Source organism: Fringilla coelebs (genome assembly GCF_963513975.1).
Source record: "Fringilla coelebs genome assembly, chromosome: 10".
Classification (NCBI taxonomy): Eukaryota; Metazoa; Chordata; class Aves; order Passeriformes; family Fringillidae; genus Fringilla; species Fringilla coelebs.
In genome coordinates, this window is record NC_140036.1 from 2922957 (window position 1) to 2942932 (window position 19976).

The window sequence follows — 19976 nt, forward strand, 5'->3', positions numbered from 1 at the left end:
GATCACGAGTGACCCAGCACCAGGTGAAGCATGAAAGGAGGTGACACGAGGTCGTCTGGTGTCTGTAGCAAAAGTCCTTGCAGAAGTGGGGCGGTTTTGAAATGCTTTGTTAGAGGTTGCAGGAGATAGTCTCAGCTTCATAATTAATACAAACAGTGGAATGTTTTGCAAATAAGATTACTAAGACCTCAGCACTGCTTTTTCTTGCAATGAAAAGACAGAATTTTTTTCTCTCATGTTACTGATAAATTGAATTGTCCTGGCTGGCAAAAACTTGTCATCTTAGAGTAAAGCAGACTAGCACTAGGCATTAGGCATGCAGAGTAAGAAATTCTTTTAACAGAGGAATCCAACACTTATTCAAGCATCCAGCTGAAGATTTCCTGCTAATTACCACTGGCTCTCAAGCTCACTTCAGGGAGGGCTGGTATGTCTGGAGGCTTGGCTCAGACTGCAGGACTCTGTCACTCCACATTTGAGATTCAGGCCGAGGTCTGAGTTTAAGAGTTGCAGTGAAGGGTTGCACATCTTGAGGGCTTCAGCAGTGAGGAAATGTAAGTTCAGCAGTGAGGAAATGCAATCTGTGCCTGTGTTGGCAAGGGAGGGGATGCACTGTGTTTGATATGTAGGTGTGTTTGTATCGAGTGGTAAGTCATAGAGCTTAGAAGAAACTACATGAAAGTTTAAAGCAGTTCTGTGTCTCTGTATTAAAAATTCCTATAATTATGTGTGGTTTACATTCCTAACTTTCACTCCTTCTCTGTGCTGGGACGGATCCTTTGGGTCATGTACAGAGTATTGCCAGGGCACTCAGCAGTGCCAGGAGAGGGAGCCCAGAGTGGAAAGCTGCAGTGGGTGCCTGTGTGGCTCGGGGCTGTGGCAGTGTCCCTGTAGCTCGGGGCTGTGGCAGTGTCCCTGTAGCTCAGGGCTGTGGCAGTGTCACAGCTCAGGGCTGTGTGGCAGTGTCCCTGTAGCTCAGGGCTGTGTGACAGTGTCCCTGTAGCTCAGGGCTGTGGCAGTGTCCCTGTAGCTCGGGGCTGTGGCAGTGTCCCTGTAGCTCAGGGCTGTGTGACAGTGTCCCTGTAGCTCAGGACTGTGGCAGTGTCCCTGTAGCTCGGGGCTGTGGCAGTGTCACAGCTCGGGGCTGTGGCAGTGTCCCTGTAGCTCAGGGCTGTGGCAGTGTCCCTGTAGCTCAGGGCTGTGTGGCAGTGTCACAGCTCGGGGCTGTGGCAGTGTCCCTGTAGCTCAGGGCTGTGGCAGTGTCCCTGTAGCTCGGGGCTGTGGCAGTGTCCCTGTAGCTCAGGGCTGTGTGACAGTGTCCCTGTAGCTCAGGGCTGTGGCAGTGTCCCTGTAGCTCAGGGCTGTGTGGCAGTGTCCCTGTAGCCCAGGGCTGTGTGGCAGTGTCCCTGTAGCCCAGGGCTGTGTGGCAGTGTCCCTGTAGCTCAGGGCTGTGGCAGTGTCCCTGTAGCTCAGGGCTGTGTGGCAGTGTCCCTGTAGCTCAGGGCTGTGTGGCAGTGTCCCTGTAGCTCAGGGCTGTGTGGCAGTGTCCCTGTAGCTCAGGGCTGTGTGGCAGTGTCACAGCTCAGGGCTGTAGCAGTGTCCCTGTAGCTCAGGGCTGTGGCAGTGTCCCTGTAGCTCAGGGCTGTGTGGCAGTGTCCCTGTAGCTCGGAGCTGTGGCAGTGTCCCTGTAGCTCGGGGCTGTGGCAGTGTCCCTGTAGCTCAGGGCTGTGTGGCAGTGTCCCTGTAGCTCGGAGCTGTGGCAGTGTCCCTGTAGCTCAGGGCTGTGGCAGTGTCCCTGTAGCTCAGGGCTGTGTGGCAGTGTCACAGCTCAGGGCTGTAGCAGTGTCCCTGTAGCTCAGGGCTGTGTGGCAGTGTCCCTGTAGCTCGGAGCTGTGGCAGTGTCCCTGTAGCTCGGGGCTGTGGCAGTGTCCCTGTAGCTCAGGGCTGTGTGGCAGTGTCCCTGTAGCTCAGGGCTGTGGCAGTGTCCCTGTAGCTCGGGGCTGTGGCAGAGCAGAGCACAGCTCCCTGTACCCGTGCTGTGCTGCCATCTGATGGGGACACCCAGAGTCCCGCACCGCCCTGCCGGCTCTGCCCTTCTTTCCCACCTCGGTGCCCACGGGCAGCTGATCTGCCTCTGCTTTAGCAATGAACTCTTTAAATAATCCTGGGGAAGCAGATTCCGAGGGGCCATCTGTTCCTGACAGTGTGAGAACAATAAAGTAGATAAAAACCCAACCATTTACTGGTTTTCCCCTCCCTCCCAAAATGTTCCTTCAAATATTTAAGAAAATTTCACTCCATAAACCACTTCTGTCCTGATTTTATATGATTTTATATTTCTCATTCCTGAAGGACTCCATATTATTCCTGTAACTTCTGTCCACTAGAAATGCCTGCCTAAACCCACCCATGTCAGGGTGGGAGCAGCTGCCATGTGCCCTCCCCAAAGTCACTGTCTGGCCTCAGCCTCCCCGAGGGGAAAATATTTCCAGGCAATACACACCCCGTGCTGTCACCTTGTCCCAGCTCAGTGTGTGTCTGCCATGCAGCACTGCTTTGGCAGAGGTGTTCAGCAGTGGGAGCAGTGAACATCTTGTGCCTGCAGCTGCGGGTGAACCAGGATGAGCCCATGGAGGATTATCCCCTGAAGGTGGAGGGGGGCAGAGAGGAGGATTCCCGGCGCTTTGGGATGGGCCAGACCACCAAAGACCAGATGAGGACCAACGTCATCAATGAGATCATAAGCACAGAGAGAGACTACATCAAGCACCTGAAGGACATTTGTGAGGTAAGGAAGAAAGGGGGAAGGATAAAGGACTGTGTTCCATGCTTGCCCAGAAAGGGACCCTGAGCAGGTAACTGTTCTGAAAATGAGACTGGATTTTCATCAGTTCTGCTGAATGCCAGTATATGGTCAGAAAACAGAAGGCAATTCATTACAGCAAAATCCCAAATGCCTCTGCATTTGGAGCACTCACTTGTGCTCTGATTAAATGGAATTAATTGAATTTCCCAAGCCAGAGAAAAGTAAATGTCTAGCACTGCTGTCCTCTCTAATATATGTTCTGGGGTAATATAATCAGCAACTCCAGCCTTCAGGCAAGCCGTGCTCAGACCAAAACAACTGGGGGATGCTCAGCCAATTGGATCCTTTACTGTCAAATGTGCTGAATATTGTGACACCTCTTCTAAAAGAGATCCATCCTGTGTGCTGGGGGAGTGAAGGCAGGTGGAATTTTTGCAGGAACAGAATTCTCCACTGCAGTGGTACAAAAGTGGCTCCCAGCAGAGGCACTGGGGCAAAGAGCACACACTTAAAAACTTCCAAAGCCTCTCCTGCTGCAGTGTCCCCCTGGCCCTCGGAGCTCTCCTCTGCTGGAGTCAGCCGGGCAGCTCCTCACACAGACCCCAAACCAGGTCCACACCTGGACTTAACTGGTCTGAATCTATCAGTGCTGGGGTCAGAGCACCCCCTTGCAGACACACAGAGGCTTTTTCAGAAAGAGAGAAAGCAGCTCTCAGGTGTGGGCTGCAGCATCACCCTGTGGGCTGCCAGGAGTCTGTGGCAGCTTCTGTTTGTACCATGTTTAGGGTAAGATGAGAGGAAAGAATAGTTACAGGTGGGTACAGATCTGCAGGAAGGGAATGCAGGAACCTGAGTGCAGTCCTTGAGGCTTTCTGTGCCACAGAGCAGATGCCCAGGAAGGTTTCCAATCTGCTTTTCTCCCAGGGCTACATTAAGCAGTGCCGCAAGAGAGCCGACATGTTTACAGAGGAACAGCTGAAGACAATCTTTGGGAATATTGAGGACATCTACAGGTGCCAGAAGAAATTTGTTAAAGCACTAGAGAAGAAATTTAACAAAGACCACCCACATTTGAGTGAGGTTGGCTCATGCTTCTTGGAATATGTAAGTAAAGTTGACTTCATGGGAAAGGGGTAACTGAGGATGGGCTAAGCCAGAGGATTTAGCAATTGATCTGACAGAACTGAAGCTTTCTTTCAAAAGACCCATCCAGTCAAACTAAATGCCACCACCCTCCATCCCAGCCCTGTTCAACCATTTCCCAGAGAAATATCCTGTAGCTCTTATGGCTGTGGAAAGAGCATTTTCACAGCACCTTATCTTCTGAACACTGTAATCCCTGCCAGCCCTTGGTACCTCAGGGAAAATGTAGGAAGACTCCAAAATCTGGAGCAGGACTGAGTTTACAGCAAATGGTATTTTGGGGTCAGTGAAGGATCAGCTGTGGCTGGTGTGGGCACTAAAAGCATTCAGCTGAGCCCAGAGCAGGATGGGTGGGAATGCCTGGATCTCTCAGATGAAGCTGTGACACACCTTGCCAGCCCCCAGCTTTAGGTCTCGAGCCTTGAGAGCCTGGGGAGGACACAAATCCCCAAACAGTCTGTGGCAGGGCATGGCCTGAGGGACGTGGCAGTCACTCCCTCCCTGTGCCTTGCTTGCAGCAAACAGAGTTTCAGATCTACTCCGAGTACTGCAACAACCACCCCAACGCGTGCCTGGAGCTGTCGCGCCTCACCAAGGTCAACAAGTACGTGTACTTCTTCGAGGCCTGCCGCCTGCTGCAGAAGATGATTGACATCTCCCTGGATGGCTTCCTGCTCACCCCCGTGCAGAAAATCTGCAAGTACCCCCTGCAGCTGGCCGAGCTGCTCAAGTACACCAACCCCCAGCACAGGTAGGGCAGCCAGGGAGCCAGGATGCTCCCGTGGGAATGGAGAGCCCTGGCTAACTGCAGCCAGCTCAATTCTTACAGCTTACCTCATAGAAACCAGGAAAAAAGTGTATTTATATAATTGTATAAAGTATATTTACATAATATAAGTTATAAATAATGTAACTTATATAATATTTTAACAATATTAGCTTAAAATATAAGTTCGTGCATGGAGAGCTGTGGCTGACTGTGGCCAGCTCAATTCTTACAGCTTGCCTCTTAGAAACCAGGAAAAAAAGTATAAAGTGTATTTATATAATTTTATAAAGTATATTTACATGGTATAAGTTGTAGGTAATATAACTTATATAATATTATAACAATATTAGCTTAAAATATAAGTTCATGTATTGGAGAGCCGTGGCTGACTGTAGCCAGCTCAATTCTTACAGCTTGCCTCATAGAAACCAGGAAAAAAAGTATAAAGTGTATTTATATAATTTTATAAAGTATATTTACATGGTATAAGTTGTAGGTAATATAACTTATATAATATTATAACAATATTAGCTTAAAATATAAGTTCATGCATTGGGGAGCCGTGGCTAACTGCAGCCAGCTCAATTCTTACAGCTTACCTCTTAGAAACCAGGAAAAAAAGTATAAAGTGTATTTATATAATTTTATAAAGTATATTTACATAGTATATTATAAGTTATATATAACTTATTATATAAGAATATAACATATAATATTAAAACAATGTTAACTTAAAATATAAGTTCGTGCATGGAGAGCAGTGGCTAACTGCAGCCAGCTCAATTCTTACAGCTTGCCACTTAGAAACCAGGAAAAAAAAGTGTATTTATATAATTTTATAAAGTATATTTACATAATATAAGTTATATATTAATATAAGTTATATACATAATACAATACATAAAAACAAGGAAAAAAGTATAAAGTGTATTTATATAATGTTATAAAATATATTTATATAGGATATTATAAGTTATATATAATATAACTTATAATATTATATTATAATATAACTTATATAATATTAAAACAATATTAGCTTAAAATATAAGTTTGTGCATGGAGAGTCATGGCTAACTGCAGCCAGCTCAATTCTTACAGCTTGCCTCATAGAAACCAGGAAAAAAAGTGTATTTATATAATTTTATAAAGTATATTTACATAGTATAAGTATATTATGGTATATATACAATATAAATTAAAATATTACATAAGAATATAACTTAGATTATATTATAATAATATTAACTTAAAATATAACTTTGTGCATGGAGAGCAGTGGCTAACTGCAGCCAGCTCAATTCTTACAGGTTACCTCATAGAAACTAGGGAAAAAGTATATTTATATAATTTTATAAAATATATTTACATAATATAAGTATATTATAAGTTATATCTAATACAATTTATAATATACTTCTATACTTATATATCAGTACTTATGCTTATATAGCATAACATTATAATATTATAATATATAATAAAATTATTACTACATTTATTTGTAAGTATATATTATATAGTATTTTACAATTATAAATATATTATAATATATTATGAAAGTGTTATAATAATATGCTTATGCATTTATATTAATATATAATATAATAATATTAACTTATAACTTATTATAAGTATATGATAAAAGTATATTTAGATAATTTTCCACTACAGTAGCACTCAGCTTTCCTGTCACAGATCAAGATTTACAAGGTCCCCTTGATACTTTCAGGGTGGAAGGCACTGCCTTTGGCTCAAATAACTGTCACTTAATTAAGTACCTGAGAACATGAAAAATCTGTGTGAAAGTGTTGATACTGGTCCATTGTGGTTTGGCTTAATTTCACCATCCTAACTGCAGCCCTGGTGCTTCCCAGGATGGTTTTAAGCATGTTTTGAAGCTTAAGGAAGCACACAGATGTTTGGGAGTGCCTTAGAGCCAAGCTGTGCAGCCCAGCTCCTTCCCAGCCACTCTGAACTCAGCAGAAGTGGCTGGTGGCCACAGATGGTGGGAGGGGGAGGGCAGCTCAGCCTCTGTCCTACCCTGCCAGATAAACCACCAGCTCATGCTTGAACCAAGCCAGTCACTGCTGGACTGCTGCACCTCTGCACCACAGACCAGACCCTGCATGGGCACAGCAGCATTGGGAATGAGTTGTATTATGTTGCAGAAAGAAAATTAGACCCTGCAGGTTCTTCCAGCAATTCCTATTTACACCTCTGTAGCTAAATGGGATTACTTACCCCCTTCCCTTCCCCAGAGGTGGCCTAGATTTATTACCAGACTCAATAAACCCACACTGTCTCCCTGCCCAAGGATGTCAGGCTAAATTTTTAACTCCCTGCTTATGTGCCTCCTTTGCACATAAAGGGATGGGATGTCTGGGGTGGAGCAGCTTTCCTGAGCAGACTCCCTGAAAAAGGAGATTTTAAAAAATGTAACACAGTATTGTTCTAATCAACATCTAATCTGTGCCTCAAAACCAAGGAGTGTCTGAGAAGCTGCCACAGGAGCAGGGACAGAACAGCTGGCACAGACTGCAGGTGGAATTCCTGCTTCCATCCCCAGCTCTGTGCCAGGCTGCTCTCCTCTGGAGTGCAGGTACAACACCCCTGTGCCATTCTGCCAAGCCTAAGGCTGTGGGATTGAGAGGGCTTTAGGACAAGGTGGGAGATGAGAATTTGACTCCAAGTTCTCAGAAGGCTGATTTATTATTTTATATGATATTATATTAAAAGAAATGATATAATTAAACTATATTAAAGAAAGAGAAAGGAGACAGAAGGCTAGCAAAAAAGTGATCATGAAAGTTCATGACTGACTCCTGAGTCTGACACAGCTGGCTGTGATTGCTCATTAAAGTAAAACAATTCGCATGCCGAGTAAACAATTGTCCAAATCACATTCTAAAGCAGCAAAACAAGGAGAAGCTGAAGCTTCCCAAAAGAAAAAATCCTGGTGAAAGGATTTTTCAAAAAATACCATGGTAACATAAGGGCTGTGTCCCTGGCCAGGGATTTCAAGGACGTGGAGGCTGCCCTGAATGCCATGAAGAACGTGGCTCGGCTCATCAACGAGCGCAAGCGGCGCCTGGAGAACATCGACAAGATCGCCCAGTGGCAGAGCTCCATAGAGGACTGGGAGGTAGGGCACCTCCTGCCCAAGGAATTCCACATTGCTCCTCTTCTGCCCTTCCAACAGCTTCTCTCTACTGTGATACTTCACTGGCTAGCCCCACCTCAGCTCTCTGCCCATCTTTGAGGAGAGTCTGATTTTTATTCAAACACTTACAGTACAGCTGAGCAGGTCTGGCATATAACCCAGCTAGACCAGCTGCCTTTGCATGTTCCCTGGGATTCTTGTTTCCCTATTTTTCCTTGCAGAAGGAAATCAGCATGTAGGTTACTGGAATTTTATTATTTTTCTCTTGCTCCCCATTTTATCTTGAGTGACTGCAAACTTTCAAGATGAGCAGAATTGTTCCTTAATTCTTAACAAGCCAGGTTACTGTTGCAGAAAGGCAACTTCTGGCATAGTTACACAGGAAACCAAGGTAAACTCATAAACTCATAAAAAAAAATTGCTAAATAAAAGGAAAAACATGCTGATTTTCTAAATCCTAGACTCAATAAACCCACACTGTCTCCCTGCCCGAGGATGACAGGAGCAATTCTTAGCTCCCTGCTTATGTGCCTCCTTTGCACATGAAGGGATGGGATGTCTGGGGTGGAGCAGCTTTACTGAGCAGACTCCATGAAAAAGGAGATTTAAAAAAATGTAACACAGTATTGTTCTTATCAAATTCAGTTCCCAGCCCCTGGGTGCCACGGGCACAGTGTCTCCCTGATGTGCCAAGGACGGTGCTCCAGCACAGAGGCTCTCTCTCATTCCCACATGAGTTCTGTCAGCAGGAATTCAGGCTCCCACTTTCAGATGAGGCTGAGACCAACCTGTTCTTTGTGCTGTTCTCAGGGAGAAGATGTCCTGGTCAGAAGCTCAGAACTCATCTATTCTGGGGAATTAGCCAAAATCTCCCACCCTCAAGCCAAGAGCCAGCAGAGGATGTTCTTCCTCTTCGATCACCAGCTTGTCTGCTGCAAGAAGGTAACCTATGAAAGCTGACTACTGATGTCCAGATGGATTTAAGCAAACTCCCTCTCCACTCCTTTGTTTCCTTAATTCCTCCTGGCCTCATGCTCCTGGCACTCGGTGCATTCTTTCTTCTGAGGTCCTGGGGTGTTCTGTGCACCTAAGCACAGCAATCAGCCACTGGCCTAATTCTCACAGCAAAAGAGGAAAGCACTGCACAGCTTCTGGGGTTAGTGTGGGGTGATTCTATACAACTCAGTTATGAGTATTGTCACATACTGCCTTGTTCTTCATCTGAACTTCCATCTGAGTGTTGTATTCAGAAAGAACTGCAGGTCTGATGAGCAGCTGTGGGCCTTGGCAGTCAGCAAGGCCATGCTAACAGCACATGTAGGTCTGTAAGTACAGGTTTTTTTCATAAGCTGAGTAATAACAGAAATCTTCCCTCTTGGAGCCAATGAACAGTACCTTCCTCTGGAATTTCAGAACTGAATGTGCCAATTATTTTTTGCATATTCCACGGCACGCTGGTAGCTCCAGGTAACTTAGGTATGAAAAGCACTATTCTCAAAGTTACTTTTCATTGTCAACAAAAAACCAAGAGATAATTAATGCTTTTTTGCATTTTAACTGGAATTGAAGGATTCAAATAGTGTTTTCTGTCAGAGGCTATATGAGGATTTGGGATCATGTGTAACACCCAAGCTTCAGGGCAGCAGATAGGCCCTAACAAAGCCACCAGCCTGTCCTGACCCCACAGCCAGAACAAGCACTGTGGTTCCCTCCAGTGCCCACAGCAGCTCAGCACTCTGCAGTCCCACAGACTGAAACCCAGTGTTATTTCTTTGAGAGGACTGTAATGCTAGCAGGGAGGTTAAATTCCCCATCACATCCAAGAACAGCACCATGTGTTGTGATCTCTCTTACAGGACCTCCTGCGCAGGGACATCTTGTACTACAAGAGTCGGATCAGCATGGATGACATGGAAATACTGGATGTGGAAGATGGCAAAGACAAGGACTTCAATATCAGTGTGAAAAATGCATTTAAGCTGCACTGCAGAGACACTGAGGAAGTCCATTTATTCTGTGCAAAAAAGCCTGAGCAGAAACAGCGTTGGCTGAAGGCATTTGAGAATGAAAGGAGGCAGGTGCAGCTTGACCAGGAGACAGGTATGGAAGAAGCAATGCTGGGAGATTGTTTTTTTTAATCATTATTATTTCATCTTTTTTTAGCCATTTTTTTTACCCCAGGCTAATGCCTGAGGAGTGAAAGGGTGGGGAAGCCAGCCCATGCTCGAGGGCAGCTCTGGGCTGCTGAATCACACATTGTGAATGAATCTGTGCAATTAAAAAACTGCAAACCACCACAAGCCATCACTGCAGTTTGTCCTCAGGGAGGCTGACGTGTCTTAAGGAGTTCAAGCAGAGCTGACAAAATAGTCAAACATTACATACAGGGTCCAGAACTAGAACAGTCAAGGGTTCTCACTGTACAAGAGGGTTTGTGCTGTTTTGTCCAAATCCTTCTTAATTCAGCCTAGTGTGGTCTGAAAGTGGCCTGGAGTGGTTTCTCCCCCCAGTGCAGCATGGGCTGAGGGGCAGGCAGCAAACCCTGCAGGGGGGTTTGTGCAACCCAGCACAGGCTGTGCCCCCCAGCCTTGGCAGTAACTGTGGCCTCTCACCTCAGGCATCTGCCTCCTCCTGTCTTCTCCTGATGTACCAAATGATGACCTCTGCTGACAGAAATCTGCTTTATCTTGCAGGGTTTTCCATCACGGAGGTGCAGAAGAAGCAGGCAATGCTGAATGCCAGCAAGCAGCACCATGCTGGGAAGCCCAAGGGTGAGTCACACCTGAGCACAGGAGCACTGTGAGAGTGGGGGGTGGCTCTGTAGTTACTACATGGGAAAGGCCTCAATGAAGTGACATTAACAAACTCTTGAGGAGGCCAGATGGTGACAATTTGCACTACAATTTCTGGTAGATTCAGGTGGCTGGAGTCAGGAGACTATTCCTAGCTCCAGGAGAGCCACTTTGCACACAATCAGCACTCTGCCAAAACCCAGCAGCTTCTGCTCCTCGGCCAGTGCACAGCCTCTCCCTAGGAGCCAGGCTTTCCAGCAGTGTGGCATTCCCTGTGGCAAAAGCAAGGTTTGTAGTGATCCCCACGGTGCACAGAGGGCCACAGAGGTCTCTGCAGCAGGGCCTGTTCCTGCCTGTGGAAGATGCTCTGAAACCTGCACCTTGGGCAGGGTGCCAGGGGGAGGTACCATGCTTGGGCAGAGCTCCTCATTCAACCTGTCAGAGACAAGGACAATTAGCAGCACCCAGGGGAGGGTGAAGTCAAGCAAAAGAAAGGTTGCTGTGCCCACAGCACTGTTGGCTGAAGATAGTCCTGTTGCTGCCACCTTCCCCTTCTCTCTGCTCAGAGGAAGAGGTGTTGCTTGGTTCCTCTGAACCCACAGAGGAAACCACTTCCTCTTGGTGGCACCAGCCAGCACTTAAAGCCCAGCCACATCTCCTGAAAGCAAGCTTGGCTAAATGTCAAAAAGGGCCAGAAATAAGATTTGGCTGCAAACAGGGGGAAGTTTGGAAGGAAGCCAGACCGTGCCAACAGGGCAAAGCCCTTGGGGCACAGCACGAGAGGAGACTGCACAGACCAGCCTTGTCCTCCACCCAGGCACTGACCATTCCTAGTCAGAGATCCAGCTCAAGAGGCTGTAACAGGCACCAGCAGCACTTGCACAGCAGCTGCTTCTCCCAGCACAGCCAAAAGCACCAGCTAAGTTTGTCACCATGAGCTGCAGCTCTCTAGCCTGCTGTCATGCTGGCAGAACACCTGGCAGTTGTGCAGCACATTTCTGGGCCTTCCACATAAGCTCTAATCCACTGAAAGGAAGGATAAATTGAAGGAAAGGTTGCACTAAGACAAACCCAATTCACAGCCCTGCAGCTTTAACGGGGACTGGGGGAGGCAGTAGAGTGGGGGAAAGGAGCTGTGTTTGACTAATGAGACAGAGAAGAAATTTTCCAGAGTAGAAATCCATTTTGCTTTAGGTGAAATGTACACCTTTGAGTTCAGTCTGTAGTTTGAAAACAGAGCTGTTTAGTCTGACCACCTGTTCTCGTAAAAAGCCTAGGCTCAGAGAAAGGCTTCAGCGGACAGAGATGAGGGGGGGAGTCAGAGAGACTGCTGTGAGAGCAGGTCAACCTGACCCAGGAATTCTTTCTGATAAAGAAGCATTAGCAGCAAAAATTTGTAAAATGAAATATGTATGAACCTATTGTGAAATTGCATACATATGAATTTAAGAGAGAGATAAAAAAACCCCCTAGAGTTCCCAGAGATGTGCGTGTCTTTTAGAGAGGAATCTCCACACGCGTCCAGCGCTGTAATAAACATACCGGCTTTACAACTTTCACAAAGTTGTGGAGTTTTGTTTGTCTCTGCAAAACACTAACATGCTTCCCATCTCCTCTTCCTGCCAGCTGTCACCAGGCCCTACTACGAGTTCCTGCTGCGGCAGAAGCACCCCACGCTGCCCAGCACGCTCCCTCAGCAGCAGGTCTTCATGCTGGCAGAGCCCAAGCGCAAGCCCTCGAACTTCTGGCAGAACATCAGCAGGCTGACGCCCTTCCGGAAATAGGGGCAGCCCCTGTTTGTGCCTGAAGCCCTTCTGAGAAAGCACTTTATCCATCACTCCTGGCAGGTGGAGCCCAGGTTCAGCCAGCCCTGTGCTTACAGAGGATGGCACAGGTGCTCCTGCCTTCCCTATTTATTTTGCAGCCCGGCTGACCCGCTGGGCGAGGCCGCGGGCAGCGGTGCCACGGAGCCAGCCCTACCCTGCCCTGCCCAGCAGGCAAAGCCCCAGGAGCGTGCAGCAGGGAGCTGGACAGGCTGCAGCCCGAGAGATTTACCTGTCAGCTGTACTTGGACTCACTCCTTCCTGCTGTGCCCACCACTGCTGGCTGGCAGCTGCCACGGGCGAGGGCAGCCGATGGACCCGCTGGCCCCGTGGCCGCTGCCGTGCTCAGAGCAGCAGCTCAGAGTCCGTGGTGAGGAGGGATGAACCCTTCTGCTCTGCCCACCCCATGCCCTGCATTTCTCAGAGCTGTGATCCTCCTCCACGTGTCCAACTAACAGCAGCCTCTGCAGGCCCTCAGAGCACAGTGAGCAGTGCACTGTGACCTCCTCCCTCCCTTTAGTCCAGCAGCACCGGCGAACGGTGCCCTACATTAAACTGTGCCAACCTGCAGCATGAGTCAAGTCGAAGAATCTCTCTAGTGGGTTTGAGTTACATAAGTTAGAGAAAAATGTGCCTAATTAATCCCATACTCAATTCTTTAGATTCTCGTCTCTCCATCATTCTGCCATATTTCCTGGCCAATGAAAATGCTCATTGTTTGTAATGTGTTTATTTATGGTAAAAATCAGAACTGTGTATTTTGTAAGTCTGTAATTGTTCTTGTCAGATGTTGTTAACTTGATGACTGTTTTGTCTGTTTAATTTTTCTTTTCTTTTTTTTTTTTTTCTAAAGAAAGGTCAATATTTGCAAACCTAGCTCCCAGAAGTCAGAGTCTGCTGTTCAACTCTGCAACGTCATTGTTATGCAAACTCCCACAGACCCTCAAATTCAAGGAGTGTTACTGACACTTTTAAAAATGGAAAACCACTTGATAAAAGCCTAAATTTGGCATAAAGAGCCTCTCTTTAAGTACCCAAGTTTCAAATGGTGGCCAAAAAGAATGAATTTAAACCTTGGTTAGCAAAAAGAAAGATTTGCCTTACCATAGTGAGAGTTAGAAGCCATACTGACTGAATTCCCTAGATTAGGAGACATCCTGTGGCAGTGGAAGGAAGACACTGGCTCATTCCAACTCAAGTGTGAGTGAGCACTAACTGCAGAGCTCAGAAATCCAGTGTTTGTTGATGCTGTAGCTGACCAAAGTCTGGTCATCCAGGGATATCTGAATTCAGTAGCATGTACAAAGTCCTTCTTGCACTATATCTTCCCCCCAGACCAGGGGCAACATTTAATTTCATAAAGAAACTTGTAAAAGTGACTCTCAGCCTGTGTTTGTCTCCAGCCCGTCTATCTGTGTGAAGCTGTTTCTTTCCAAGTCACTGTGGGGATTGTGCTCTTGCAGCTCCACCAGGGGCTGCTCAGCCACAGGGGCCCTGCCAGAGGTGGCCTCAGAGCAGCCATCCCAGCTGTGGGGACACAGAGACCTGACCAGAGGGGTCACTCTCTGCTCTGGGGAGGACAAGGGTCAATGCTGGGCTGGTGGGGGAGGCAAAAGGAAAAAAAAAAATCACTCTCTAAAAAGCCACTGAGATGAGACAGTTACAGCAATATTAGCACAACATCCACACACAGACACCAAGAGACAGACATGGGGACACTGAAGGACACCCAGAGACACATGTGGCCCTGCAGACACACTGAGGCACTGCCAGGTGTGTACAGACACCCACAGGGGGAGATGGTGACCGAGAGACCCTGACACACACACACACACAGAGCCATGTCAGACAGCCAGCACAACTCAGTAACAGAAGGCAATTGTCATTTCTGTGTTTACCCTAAGTGTCTGCACCCTCCTTTCCTTATCCATGGCATGTTTGTTTTGATTGGCCAGGAAGAAAAGCTGTTGGCACTGAAATGATCAATTTTCTCAGCTTATCATCAGCTTTGTAGTAAGTGGAGGGGGTAGAGGGGCAGAGGACAGTCCCCTCCCCAGCACAGATACAGGATCACACCCCACACTGAGCATGGCCAGCTGTGACAGGTTGCTCATAGTCTTGTCCACTTGCTATCTGGATTCACTCAAGGATGGAGATTCTCCTAAAACCTCTTTATATCCCTCTCAAAACCACTCTGTCCCCAGTGTGAAGTGCTGACATCTATTCAAAGCTCCCCTTGCTGCAGTGTCTGATCTGGTCTTAGGCAGAATGTTGGTTAATATACACAGCTTTACATCTACAATGAAGTCACTCTGGTAGAAATTCTCACCTCTTCTCCCGAGGGAAATGGGGTGGCACAGGACCCTGGAGTGCAGCAGCTGTGAAGTACAACAACCCTGCCCTTCCTGCCCCCTGAAACACACACAAGAATTGGCTGTTATTACTTACCTGTATAGCAATACTCTGAACAGTAAATATGCATCAAGTGATTAAAATAATCACATCATTTATCAGCTCTTCCAGAACTGGCTGCATCTCTGACCAGTGTGCACAAAGGATTTACAGAGACACTTTTTTTTACAGACATTTCTGAAGTGCCAAACCAGACTTCTCTGGCCAGACAGCATCCCAGTCAATGGACAGTTAATTACTTCTGGAAGAATTCTACTCTCCACTTGACTATCAGTACTCTTTCTAAAAAGTGTCCTCAGTTGGGATTCTAGTCTTGCACACCACATTTGGAACTAGGATCCAATCCCCTATGCAAGACTGAGACCAGGTAAAAAAGCTGCTCACACAAAGTGGTGGAGTTACAGCAGCAGCACAGAAAACAGGTAAGGCTCAAACCCATAAACCCATTGTGCTCAACATGCCCACCCCACAGACTGCTCTGAAGAGGATTTCATCACAAAATACCATCCTCAGTTTAACAGCCAGCACCACCTCCCACCTCTCACCATAACCTTCAGTGTTTCCTGAACAAACTGTCACAGATCAGGTGTAACCTCCTTAGGTTTTAAGTGATTAGACACTCAAGAGTCATTTCAACCCCCAATTTACTCATTCAATGGCACCTGTGTGTGAGATGGAAACAGATTAACCCAGCCCAGATTTCCCTGCTGCATCTGGACTGGGGCTGGAGCAGCTCCCATTGCTCTGCCAATGGACAGAACTGGGGTGAAGCCATGTGCAGGCTGGGCTGGGCTGTGCACAGTGAGCAGATCCCAAGGGCATCAGCTAAACCTGTGAGAATGGGGTTCCTGGCTGGCCAAGAACAGCTCTGACAAGCTCTCTGAGCTAAATGGACAAGAAGTGCCAGTTCCACAAGAAGAACCATGAAGAATCAGAGCTGTGAGGCACCAGCAACCTTTTCTCTGGAGCTGAACCTTCAACAGGGACCAGAAATGCAGATTTGCATACAAAACAAACTGAAACTCCTGATGTGAGTCTGAACAGCACCAATCCTTCTGGATTTTAGGGTAGAACTAGCTGAACTCCACAGAAAAACAAGGACAAAGAGATTGAGTCAGGGGTGCTTTGGGATATTTTATAGGGTGTTGGCTCTATCTGTTCCTCTCCTTCTGTAGATATCCATTTAGGAAGCTTCTTGTGAAAACAGCCATGATTCTTAATTACCTAAATTTGCCCAGATTTCATTTGGTGAAGTAAAACACAGAATTATGTAAAGGATGTCAATCAAATGAAAGAATGATTTCCTGAAGCTACCAGTGGCTACTAAATAACATAGTCTCTGCTCTGACTCCCCAAAAAAAAGGACAAAAAAATCTCTATTTTAAACTATACGTTTAGAATATCTGATTCAGACACTGTGGGTGTATACACTGTTCAAGTTCTATCAGAACCAGCACAAACTGTCTTTGTGCTAACTCAGTAAGAACTAGGTCAGTTCCCATGGAGAGAAGAGCTGCCCCAAAGCAGCCTTTACTGTCTCTCCTGTTTTGTCCATTCCCTGAAGGACAGGGGCTGTCAGCTGGGGAGGAGCCCCCTCTGTGTCCAGCAGAGTCCTTGGCTCACCACGTACACTGCAGGAGATTCCCACTGTGCAGGACACTGCTCTGCAGAGCCAGCACAGTCTGTCATCCAGGAGCCAACCATGTGCCAACCATCTGCACCTGGGTGTCCCAACAACTTCCCAAAACACCTGAAAACCAGGCCTGTCACCAACAGAGATAACTCAGAATCCAGGCACCTGCCAGTAACAGAAGAATCTCAGCTCCACACTGAGAACACTTAATTTCTTGGGATGCCAGAATGACAGAAACTAGTTTTTTTTAAAAGAAAAGGCTTTTCACCTGATGTGTCAAAATATCAGGCTGTGCTCCTCCAGATTTATTGTAGTGGAAGCACACCTTCATGTAACAGCATCATTCAAGAAATCTGTGGCAAGACTGGTCTGCAACCATCAGTGTTTTGAACAAGACTCCCAGACTCTGAGCTGGCAGCACCTGGCAGGTGGGGCAGCACCCAGCAAGTGCTGATTCCTTCTTCATTGTTATTACTTCAGCTGTTTTAATTCTCCTGTCAAGTTCCACCATGTACCTGCTCCTGAGGGTTATGGGCATTGCAAAGCCCATCTGGACAGTGAACATGGTACAACAGCAACTCCTCAAGCTTTAAGGAGGGAACTACTCACACCTCATTCAAGTGCTGGAGCCTCAGCCTGTGCCTGCTGCTGCTGCTCACATTCTCTACCAAAGGGGGAGGACTCACCACTGCTCCTGACATCAGCAGTGCCACACTGGTACAACCCAAAACATCAACCACAATGTCCTGTACCAGCCTACAGAAGGAACTCCTGTCCCAGAGCTCCCAGCCTAAGCAAAGCTGAGGGTCAGGTCTTCAGGTAAGTAATGGGTTAAAGAATAAGAACTTTGATAGTGGATAAAAATTAACTGAAAAAACACAAGTGTTTTCAGCTGATTTTAAGCCCCTGAAGAAACAGTGGTGCTCTTTCAGCTGGACAGTGTGGGGAGGGAATCAATCTTCCAGGCTGCAGTGACCCATCAGTGCACTCCTGTCAGAGTGGGGCAGTGCAAGGTGCAGCCAGCAGTGTGACTTGGCACCAGACAGAAATGCCCCCAGGGGACCACAGCTCCAGGCAGCAGCATGGAGTCTCCTCCTTTCCTCTGCCAGGCACACAGCTGCAGGCTCTGCAGAAGCCAAAGGTGCTCCTTCCCAGCCACACAGCAGTCCCAGCTGCCCTGCCTTGCCATGAACACCTCACACCTTATTGCTCCCATGTGTCTCACACATGTCCTTAGCAAGCTACATGACTCAAATCCCATGGCTTTGGCAGTGCTGGCACTTCTAGGAAAAATGCAGGCTGCTTGTTCTTTTTGCTTAACACTCCTGTCATCTTTTCCCCTGCTACTACACCCCTCCTCTCCCCACGTCCTGAGCTTCTCTTTTGCACAAGTTTGCTACCAAAGCAGCTCCCTGTTTCACAGCCTGTGCAAATGAAATACCTGTGGTACTGACCCCAGAGCTGTGTACCTTTGTGTGTGACTGCCTACATTTACAGTTGTGAGATGGGAAATAAACAAGCTATCAACTTGAAGTCTTGTATCATTCTGTAATCCCCCCAAAAAGCATTAACTACTGATTATAGAGCAGCTATGGAACAGCATTCTGCTTACAAGTTCCTTCTATCCTTCCACACCTACCTCTTTCCCTTTTCTCCTAAGCAGCACCCACCCATTACCCAGGCTGGATAATAATTTTTTCTTTAACCTCCAGTAACCTGAAATAATATACTCACTATCTATATCACACCATCAAAAACCCCCTTATCCCCAAATACAGCCACGTGTTCACTGAAGCAGAGGGAGCTGCATTTGAGCTCACCTGGGCACTTCACATGGTTAAAATTCCTGCAAGGCTGGCAAAAGCAAAACTTGGGGAAGGTGTGTTTCCCTTCCCCTTTCTGAAGCATCAATTTGCCCACATACTTTACCTTTCTTGCCAGAAAAGAAAAAGCTATAGTAAAACACTACAAAGTACATTACTATAGCCCAAAAATGAAGGTGCAGCTGTGGTAATTTAAGCTGAGAGCTGAGCTGCTCGTTGTCAAGTTCCTTCTGTCACATTTGTGTTGGAAGGATCTCTTAGCCCAGCAAGGACTACAACTGGGGTCCCTGCACCCACGAGGCTCAACAGCCTCCCCTGTGCATCTGCAATTCTCCCTGTGACACAACCCAGCTTCCCACAGCTGCCAAAGACTTCTGGTTGTTGTTTAAAATAAACATTCAAAAACTAAAGTCTCATGGCCTCCCTTCTAGTCTGGATGATTAAGACAGGATAGCTAATAGCCTGATGAATACTAAAATAAAATTCTGGAGTGCACTTAGCCTCCTACACACGAGTCAGACATTTTATCCATGCAATTCAGCAACACTAACAATTCCTACACAAAAAAAATAAAATAATCCCATCTAAATAAATACATCATTCCTGATTCCAAGGGAACTCACCAATGAAACTTTCTGTTACCTGACTTTGTTTACAGCAAGCCATGGAGTTTAGAATCTAAAGCAAGATGTTAGAAACAGCAAGCTTTGGTTTTGTCCATAATTAGTTCCAGGAAAACTTCAAACTCAAAATTTCTTGCCTGATTTCTACCAATCACTAACAGAGCAGATACTTTCCTGGAAGGGGCTCTGGCTGTTCTCAGGAGTTCAGAGCTGCCTCTAAAAGAGGGAGTTCTTACCTCCACAGCAAGTGGAGCCACTGTCACTGAGGGGAGGGTAGCACACATTAATTACACTGCCACTGCAAAATCCGTCTGGCAAGAGGGAGAAGTCAAACCATTACTGACCCACCATTTTGGCAGTTCCATGGATACATTAGGAACCACCATGCAAGAAACTCTACCTAGAGACTTCAGAGCTCATGTCCTTGCAGGTGTTGAATACAGTACAAGGTCAGGTTTCACAGCAGCAGACTCCCAGGAGAACAGCTACATCAGAACCCTTCTAGCCTGAGAGTGATCAGCACCGTTCTGAAGAACAGCTTTTCCCTTTATAGCATCCCAGATTTTAGCAACCCACTAGTTGAGAATTATGAATTTTCATCAGCTGCAGTGTTCTGTAAAAAACACTCCCAAACCTATCTACCTGTAACATGAAAGCAATCCCAGGATAACTGACCAACAATTAGCTTGAGGAAAAACACACTGAAAAAAAAAAAAAATCTCTCCATGGCATCCCTCGTGCTCAGCTACAATTTTAAAAGCTTAACTACTTAAAACTACCTGTAGCAATAATCCTGACAATGAAACACTATTCCTGCAGATTGATGCAGTCACGTTGCACCTTCCTCTTCCACATGTGTTGCTTTTTTTCCAGAAGGTTATCAGGTAAGTTATTATTATTTTTGGAGACCTACAATAAATGAAAATAGCCAGTTAGTTCAAGCAGCGTAGTTGTTCCCCCAGAGCTTTAAACCACCCACACACTAAAGA

General features: G+C 46.5%; 1 protein-coding gene across 2 annotated transcripts in view; it reads left to right on the forward strand.

Moving 5' to 3' along the window:
* Positions 1-13866, forward strand: part of ARHGEF4 (Rho guanine nucleotide exchange factor 4) — a 117606-nt gene extending 103740 nt beyond the window's left edge. For both annotated transcript variants that reach the window (XM_084212488.1, XM_084212487.1), the window contains exons 4-11: positions 2606-2788; positions 3731-3910; positions 4468-4700; positions 7734-7863; positions 8692-8823; positions 9738-9981; positions 10575-10652; positions 12300-13866. In XM_084212488.1, coding sequence (XP_084068614.1) covers positions 2606-2788; positions 3731-3910; positions 4468-4700; positions 7734-7863; positions 8692-8823; positions 9738-9981; positions 10575-10652; positions 12300-12457 — 1338 coding nt within the window. In that variant the 3' untranslated portion in view covers positions 12458-13866. The remainder of the gene's footprint in view (positions 1-2605; positions 2789-3730; positions 3911-4467; positions 4701-7733; positions 7864-8691; positions 8824-9737; positions 9982-10574; positions 10653-12299) is intronic.
* Positions 13867-19976: the final 6110 nt, after the last annotated feature.